Source organism: Belonocnema kinseyi, chromosome 10 (assembly GCF_010883055.1).
Source record: "Belonocnema kinseyi isolate 2016_QV_RU_SX_M_011 chromosome 10, B_treatae_v1, whole genome shotgun sequence".
Classification (NCBI taxonomy): domain Eukaryota; kingdom Metazoa; phylum Arthropoda; class Insecta; order Hymenoptera; family Cynipidae; genus Belonocnema; species Belonocnema kinseyi.
In genome coordinates, this window is record NC_046666.1 from 54877106 (window position 1) to 54886805 (window position 9700).

The 9700-nt window shown below is 28.0% G+C and overlaps 2 protein-coding genes across 2 annotated transcripts in view; one reads left to right on the plus strand and one right to left on the minus strand.

The window, feature by feature from the left end:
* Positions 1 to 9700, plus strand: part of LOC117181119 (xaa-Pro aminopeptidase 1-like) — a 276118-nt gene that overhangs the window by 189678 nt on the left and 76740 nt on the right. The window lies entirely within an intron of this gene.
* LOC117181694 (esterase FE4-like) overlaps positions 1 to 9700 on the minus strand; it is a 35122-nt gene that overhangs the window by 23915 nt on the left and 1507 nt on the right. Inside the window, exon 2 of the mRNA XM_033374624.1 lies at positions 2970 to 3258. Within this exon, the coding sequence (XP_033230515.1) occupies positions 2970 to 3258 (289 nt within the window). The remainder of the gene's footprint in view (positions 1 to 2969; positions 3259 to 9700) is intronic.

A 9700-nucleotide genomic window follows, 5' to 3' on the forward strand; every position in this document is an offset into this window, starting at 1 on the left:
GCTACAAGCTATCTCAGGATGGTACTATAGAACGCCACCTCAAGGTAGGCCTAGTGGCGCCATCTCTTGGTCAGGCCGGAAACTTATCAATCCACCCTCGTAATTGTCCCAGAAAAAATGAAGGTATCGTTGAAGGACTATCATCCATATCTCTAGGTGATTTTTGAATCATTAAAAGAAAATTATTATTTAAACAATGGCATTGTTTATAATATTTACAATTGTTTAAACAATCAGTGAACAACAATTCCAAGTGACAGACAACTAGATATCTAATCTGGAATATTTTAGAATAGAAACAAATTTTTCAAAATGCAAAAATTCCAATTTAAACATTGTTTTTACCTCCTCCACTCTGACTCGAAAAATCCATTGAAAATGATTTTTAAAATTGGGAACTATAGCTAGAACGAACTATTTGTCCCAGAAAAAAACTGAAGGTATCGTTAAAGGCCTCTCATCCATATCTCTAGGTGATTTTTGAATCATTGAAAAAAAATTATTATTAAAACAATGATATTGTTATAATATTTATAATTTGTTTCAACAATCAGTGAACAACAATTTCAACTGACTGACAACTAGATATCTAATATGGAATATTTTAAAATGGAAACAAATTTTTCAAAATGCAAACATTTCAATTTAAACATTGTTTTTACCCTGTCCACTCTGACTCGAAAAATCCATTGAAAATGATTTTTAAAATTGGGAACTATAGCTAGAACGAAAATTGTCCCAGAAAAAAACTAAAGGTATCGCTGAAGGACTCTCATCCATATCTCTAGGTGATTTTTGAATCATTGAAAAAAAATTATTATTAAAACAATGATATTGTTATAATATTTATAATTTGTTTCAACAATCAGTGAACAACAATTTCAACTGACTGACAACTAGATATCTAATATGGAATTGTTTAAAAAGGAAACAAATTTTTCAAAATGCAAACATTTCAATTTAAACATTGTTTTTACCCCCTCCACTCTGACTCGAAAAATCCATTGATAATGATTTTTAAAATTGGGAACTATAGCTAGAACGAAAATTGTCCCAGAAAAAAACTAAGGGTATCGCTGAAGGACTCTCATCCATATCTCTAGGTGATTTTTGAATCATTGAAAAAAAATTATTATCAAAACAATGATATTGCTTATAATATTTATAATTTGTTTCAACAATCAGTGAACATCTTTATGTCTGAATATAGAAATTTATTTGAAAAGCCTTTTTCGGCATTCAGTGAGAGTGGAGGGGATATAAACAATGTTTGATGGATAAAGTGTTAATTCGGTTTGTTTGGTTAAAGCTTAAAATAGTATTATTTTTATTTAGTTTGTGTTATCAGGATTTACTTAAAATTGTTGTACATTAAATCGTGGAAAACGAAAAAAAAAATTTATAAACATTCTATTTGTTCAAATAATTTTTTTTTTGTTCATTCAAAAATCACCTAGGGGTATTTTATTGAAGTATGCAGTAATGTGCTTGAAAATATTTTTCAGCTATTACGTTTGTTTATATTACGTTCCCATTTGTTTATAACAATAATATTGTTTAAAGATCATTATTTTTGCATACTTCGACAATCACTTAGAGGTATGGCTAAGCCGAATTCAGATATGTTTTAATTTTTTTGATTGGAGGACCATTACTTTTGTTTAAATAAATTCCCCAATTTTCAAATCTATATGTATAGCTAAATTCAGGGTCGTAAAACATATAGATATGCTAGTTTAGTCTGTCGGACAGACCAATTTTTTTTTGTGTTTCGGTGTTTTTGAAATCGTTGCAAAACCATTAAAATCATTGTGAAAGCTTTGGCAAACCTTTCTAAAATCTTTGGAAATCTTTGAAATATTTTTTAATCTATCCGAAATCTTTGCGAAATATTTGAAATATTTGTTTAATAATTTGTAATATTTAAAAAAAAGATTGAACTCAATTGTGAAATATTTTTAAACAATCCGAAATCTTTTTAATTTTTGAGAAATCTTTTAAATCTTTGGGAACTCATTGAGAGCTTTTTGATATGTTTGGCAAACATTACGAAATGTTTGATTATTGAAATAGTTGCGAAATCATTGAAATCTCTGTAAAATCTTTCGAAAATTTTTTGAAATTTTTTGAAATATTTGAAATATTTTTGAATATTTTGTAATATTTAAAAAAATGATTTAACTCAATTGTGAAATATTTTTAATCGATCCGAAATCTTTGCGACATCTTTTTAATCTTTGAGAAATCTTTAATATCTTTGGGAAATAATTGAAAGCTTTTTGATACGTTAGAAAAACATTGCGAAATGTTTAATTATTGAAATCGTTGCAAAATCATTGAAATTTTTGTCAAATCTTTCGGAAATTTTTAGAAATCTTTGGAAATATTTGAAATATTTTTGAAATCTTTGTGAAATATTTCTGAAGTTTTTAGAAATCCGTGAAATATTACAAATATTTTTCAAATATGTGGTAATATTTGTGGAATTATCGACATCTTTGGAAAATTATTGAAGTCTGTGTAAAATATTCTAAATCTATCTGAAATCTTTGCGAAATATGTGAAAACTTAATGAAATCTTTTAAATCTTAAAGAAATAATTTATATCTATGTCAAATCTTTCTGAAATATTTGCGAAATATTTGAAATATTTTTTTAATATTTCATAGAATTTTGTGAAATTATTGAAATCTTTGGCAATATGAATTGTATACGTGTATTTTTATTATTTATTTACTATTTATTGTTAATTTATTATTATTTATTTATTCATGTACAATTTGGATTTATTAAAATATTATTATACTTCCGCCGCTTCTGTCTTCTGGGATATATTTCCGGATATTTATCAGAATAAAAGCTTTTCCTGAAGAAAATGAAAATTGGGGGTGGTTTTAATAACAAAAATAGTGATGGAACTTTTTAATACTGTGGTTGTCCCTGATTATTGTTAGTTGTTCCGTTCTTACCAAGTGCACCCAATCTGAAGTTCATGGTAACAAGGATAACATCCTCGTCGATTATTAAATCCGGTCCAAAGATATCGTCATCTCCTGAGCCTGCTTCGAAACCACCAGGATGGATAAACACCATAGAAGCTTTACGAGCGTCTTTATTAATAGCAGGAGTATAAATATTGAGGTAGAGACAATCTTCTTCTCCGAACAAGCCGTCTCTTATCATACAGTAGAAGACACATGTTGAGCGATGTTTGGTAGCATCTAAAACACCTTGCCATGGATCTGCCTTTTCAGGTTGCTATAATAATAATGCAATTTGCATAATATAATTACACTGATAATTATATTTATAACTACAGGTGGTTTTATAAGGTCATCTGTTTTTTAGACAATTGGGAACCATCTCCCAATTTTCATAACACCCAAAATTAAACTTTTTCTTAGAATAGAATAAATAATGTTATGATATCTTTAAATCTATTTTGTCAGTAAGGAAAGCTAAAAATTTTTCTCGAATTTTTTTTCGAAGTTCAGTCTTGACAAAAGCTTGAGGAAATGTTCACAATTTTCCATTTCACTTGCTACGATTTTTAAAAGTTTTTTCTCTCAAATTAGCCTAATGACATCTGCTATACCTAGATTTTTATATTGAAACCATTTATGAAATCTTCTTTTTAGTTCAAAAGTAAAAAAAAACTTTGAAATAAACCCAAAAAGTTTAATATATCCCCCCAAAAAATAGAAAATTAAGAATCTGTATAAATTACGTTCACAGAAAAAACAGAAGAAAAACTTTAGATTGATTTCCGACGAAAGATTCTCTGCAACAAAAATTAACTTCACAGGATAAACCTTACACAAATATCGGCTAAACTTTCTTTTGTTTTTCCATGACAAATACATGTTTTTCGAAAAACGCGAAGTTGGCTTAACAAAACTTTATCGCTCTACAAAATGTCCTGCAACAAATTTTATTCTTAGTTTTTTCTGTGTTCATAATTAATTCTATTCTAGTTCTGTTACAACTACGAATTCTAACGTATTTTGAGGTGCTACTTACGAATATAACTTCCAACATATTTTCAAATGATATTTTCAAGGTCAATTAAATTTTTTTTTCATTAAATTGCTAAAAATAGGAATTATTAGCCATTTTTAGAGCTGGAAGAGGGGTAGCAACTGGGTGTGACATAACATCCCCCTTCCCTTTTCTAGATTAAAAATTACTATTAATGATGGAAATTTAAAATTCGTACTATTTTAATATTTCAAATTAATCCACTTTTAAAGATTAAAATTAATCAACAATTAGAGTAATTTACTCAAATAATTAAAACCTATTAACATAAGATATTAATGAAATCTTTGGTCGATTCAAATTTCTTTTAATATAATACAGTTTCTCTAATTGTTTCGTTTTGAAATTTTATCTGAAAAAAATTTCTTTTACAGTTAGAAAAATTAACATTTGTAATAAGAAAAAAATGTTATAAACATTTAACATCCATCAATAAAATCAAATTTATTCAAAATGTTATAATTTTAATGTTAATTATAGCAATTTAAAATGTTTGAAAATTTGAAGAGAGAAAAAAATCCGAGTTGGAAAAGGGGTAGGCGGTAGGGTGTAATATAACATCCCTTTACTCTTTTCCAACTCGAACAATTACCATTTTCAATAAAAAATCTTGATAGAAATTTGTAATTTATTAAACAAATCAAATTAATTTCTCATGATATAATTTGAATGTTAATTAAAAAAATTCTAAATTTTTACTATTGTAATATTTGTAATTACTCAACCGTTAAGTATTAAAATTAATAAAAAATTAGTGAAATTTATTAAAATGATATTAATATATTAATATTCAACTTTAATAAAATCTTTGATCGATTCAAATTTCTTTCAATGTAATATATTTTTCTAACGCTGTCTCCTTTTGAAATACTATTTGAAACAAATAAAATATTTTTGAGCTGGAAAAGTGGTAGTGTGTGACATAAATTCCCCTTCTTTTTTCCAGCTGGAAAAATAACCATGTTAAATTTAAAAAAAATCTTTATAAATATTTATACTTTATTAATAAAAACAAATCTATTTCGCATGTTAATAAATATTAATTATAGCCATTTTAAGTATTAACTATTCTAATATTTCAAATTAATCATCTGTTAAAAATTAAAATTAATCAACAATAAGTGAAATTCCTTAAAATAATTAAAAGCTCTTATTATTATTCAACATTAATGAAATGTTTGATTGATTCAAATTTCTTCCAATATAATACATTTATTCTTACATTGATTCGTTTTGAAATTTTATTTAAACTTTATTCAAATATTTTTAGTTAATTAAGTTTTAAATATCAAAATTAATCAGCAATTAGTGAAATTCATCAAAATAATTAAAATCTACTAATATTTAACAGTAATGAAAGCTTTGATTTTGATTCAGAACTTTTTAAAATGAATCATGTGTTTTTCAGAAAATTACAAGGGCTTTTTGAAAAATGTATCATAGTATAAAGTGACAAGTATTTCATAGAAAAACCAAAACGTCAAAAACATCATTAATTGAACATCTTTTTTAAAGATTTGCATTTTTTTGATAAAAATACAATTTTTTTAAGTCTCTCCTGAGTGGTATTTCACTCTTGGACTAGAAAGAAGAAAAAAATCGGAAAAAATTCGGAAAAGTCATCAATGTAAAAAATTACAAAAAAAAAAAAATTTTGAAATATTTAAAGCAATATGGATGATTGAGAAATTCAATCTTAATTCTATACGCATTAAGAAAAAAATAAGTTAAATAAACCATTATTAGCATTTTACTGTATATTTGAAATTCGGTATCTACATTAAAATATTACAACAAAAGAATATTAAAGAAATCATAATGTAATTTCTGGAATATAATTGCGACATAAAAATATATGTTCTTATAAAATTCTGGTTACAATGACAAAAATGACAAAAAGATCTCTTGCATATCCTCATTTTTGAAAAATGAAATTCAAGAAAGAATCATGTGCATAAGAAAAAATTAATTTGAAATAGGAGGGTAATTATAAAAGTTTATAAAGATAGTAGTAAAAGTTTGAAAATGAAAAATTGACCTTATGTAACTCACATAATTTTTGAGAAACACTTTAATTTTCCAAATTACTTTTCATAGAAAACGAGATAAACCGTAATTTTATATTTCAAAATTTGGTGACATTGATTTTAATCATCATTTTTTAAATCTGATATTAAAATCTTATAAGATATTCCCAGACTTTCTTAGGTATAATATAATTGTAATTAAACCTCTTATAACAAAATTTCTTCGATAGAATTTACTTTTAGCATAAATTCTATGATTAAACTTAAGGCATGCGAATTATTCTCTTTTTCTGTAAATTTAAAAAAAAAAAGTCTTTTTCGATTGCTATAGAGTATTTCAAGTGTTTTTCACGATTCCGTGCAAGTAGGAAGAGAGTGCATTGGCTAGAAGGTGTTGGCTGCTTATCGGCTTTTCCTACAGGTTGACCGGGTGTTTCCAATATCTATGTACAAACTCTTCTACGTCCTCGCGGTTTGCATCTTTGAATTCTGGAAATCTAGGAGATTCTATTGTTTAAATGATTTTCTAATTTTTAAATTTTCAACTGTAAACCTTACCAATTCAAATTTAGTGTTTCCAATTTCTGTTTTGTATTATAAAATTTAAAATTTAGATGCTTAGTTATTTTCACATTAATAGATTATTTAAAAAATGTATTAGGTGTCGCCAGCCGGGGAAAGGTTTTTTAAAAGTAGTTTATAATAAAGTCAACCTTCTCAATAATTCCGACCTCAATAGTGCCGTTAATCTTAATCCGAGTTCGGGATCTACCCCCACTCCTACGGTTTCCTCTACTCGCCCAAAGTTTGGATCCGACTTTCTCAATAATGCCGCGCGAAGGTTAGGAATCATCCATAAACTACATTACCAAATTTTGGCAATTTTTGACCCCCTCCCCATTCGTTGACAAACATTGATTTGGTTATAAGGGTTATAAGCCACCTCGCTTTCACAACGAAAGTTCGGTAAAACCCGATTTTAAGTTTATACTCAAGGGCGGATCTACAAGGTAGCTTCAGGGGGGGGCGGGGCAATGAGCTCAATCATAATAGACACAAGGAGCCTAAAGTCATACAGTCTATTTATTATTTATTATCTACTTATTGAACTTTTAAACTAAGAAAGGTAAAGTTTTAACCAAAAATGTAATAATTAAACTTTTAAATAAAAAAAATTAATTATAAAAAAAAGAATTCTCTACCAAATAGTTGATTTTTTTACTAAATTATTGAACTTTCAATTCAAAATTACGAATTTTTTATACAACAGCTTTAAATTATCAAATGCGAAATATAAAATTTTGATAAAAAAAGTTAATTTTATACAAAAAAAAAGAAATTCCAATAAAATACAAGAACTCTCAATCCAAAAGTTGAATTTTCAACAACAACAAAAAAACGAATTTTTAAGAAAATAGTTCAATTTCATCTAAAAGTTGAATTTTTACTTGAAAATAACCATTTTCGAACAACAATATAACAGGTAAATTTCCCATTACCAAAGTAATTTATCAGTAAAAAAAAAGGAATTTTCAACAAAATAGTTTAGTTTCCAACCATAATGATGAATCTTTCACTAAAATTTTGAATCGTCAACCAAAAAATAAATTTTTTTAAAAGTAGTTCACCTGTAAAACTTAGTTGTTAAATTTTCAATCAAAAAGATGAATTATTTATCAAAAAGATTATTTTTGTACCGAAAAAAAAACGAATTTTGAACAAAGTTCAAGAATTCCCAACTAAAAAGTTGAATTTTCAACTGAAAAAGGTGAATTTTTAAACAAAAAGATTAATTTTAATCGTAAAAAAAATTTTTTTAACAAAATTCAAGAATTCTCAACCAAAAAGTTAAATTTTCTATTATTATATTACATATTCTGGGTTGAGACCGTCACAGCCCCTGACGCTTGGGTGATCCTGTTGCGTCCCCTTATAAGCCTAAGCGTATCCCCAAGTTCTCTCCATAGAGAGAGGACCGTGGCCACGCTGTTGGCCGATATTTCAGACTTACTGATGCAGAAGCTGCCTGTGAGTGTTACACGTTTCCCCGAAATCGCGGGGCAGTGATAAATTTTCTATTGAAAAAAGATGAATTTTTAAACAAAAAGATTAATTTAGAACGAAAAAAGACGAATTTTCAATAAAATTCAAAAATTCTCAAACAAAAAGTTGACTTTTAAACTAAAAAAGATGAATTCTTAAACAGAAAGTTTAATTTTCTACCAAAAAAAAATTTATCAACAAAATCCAAGAATCCTGAACCAACGAAAAATTGAAGTTTCAACTAAAAAAGATTAATTTACTACGAAAAAATAAGAATTTCCAACTATCGAGAAAGGGATACGAAAATTCGTGCGCATTCGAGAGTGTGACAGCGGTGCTGGAACCCCATTCCGAGAAGTTATTCCCCTATAACCCCGATCGCGGCACTATTGAGAATGTGGAATATACAGGGTGTCTAAAAAGTCCCGGGACGGTTAGATATTTCCTCAGGTAAAATATTTTTTAAAAAAGTGAAGATCATTCCTTTTTTCTCCCTTTTTCTACATCTGCAATCGATAGAGCGAAAAATTCTACGTTTAAGTACGTATCGAAGTTATAGGTCAAGTGTAACGTTCAAAGTCAGTTAGAGGTTATTTGAAATCAACAAAGTTTTCCAAGAGGTCAGTGTAATTCCTGAAGTAAATTTCAATGCAGAATTCAATGGTGACCTTAATTTTGACCTTAAATTTGACCTTCATGGATTTTTGAAGGTTAACTATTTTTTTGAAATGGAAACCCCTTTTTTACATCTGCAATCGATAGGGCGAAAAATTCTAAGTTCAGGTACGTACCCAAGTCATAGGTCAATTGTAACGTTTAAGGTCAGTTAGAGGTTATTTGAAATTAACAAAGTTTTTCAAGAGGTCAGTGTAATTCCTGAAGTAAATTTTAACGAGGAATTCAATGGTGACCTTCATTTTGACCTTGAAGTTGACATTCATGGCTTTTTGAAGGTCAACTTTGTTTTTGTAAATGGAAACCCCCTTTTTTACATCTGTAATCGATAGAGCGGAAAATTCTACGTTCAGGTACGTACCCAAGTCATAGGTCAATTGTAACAGTCAAGGTCAGTTAGAGGTTATTTGAAATTAAAAAAGTTTTCCAAGAGGTCAGTTTAATTCCTGAAGTTAATTTCAACGAGAAATCATTGGTGAGCTCTCTATTGTTCTTGGTTACAGCGTTTTAAATATTGTAAAACCATAAGGAAATTTTTCATTAAAAGTTACAGGTGTTCTGGTGAGAGTTATGTGCCTCCCCGAAGAGTTATACAGTCCTATACCGTTTTTCGATACCTAAGTCAATACCTAAGGCGATACCATAAGTCCTATACCGTTTTTTCATACGAATATTACGAATATGGCGCCAGCTAAACTTTTGGAACGAGACAGGGTATCTGTATTAATGATGCGTGGTTGGGAGATCGAGTTCGATCTTATGATCAAGTTCATTTGCTTTTTAATCGCACTTTTCGTAATGGAGAAGGGTTAAATCCTGTCTCAAAATTAACAGTTGAAAGAACTGTAAGGCGCTTTATGAATCATGGATCTATCAAGGACCTTCAGAGAACTGGTCGGCCAAAATCTGCAGGATCT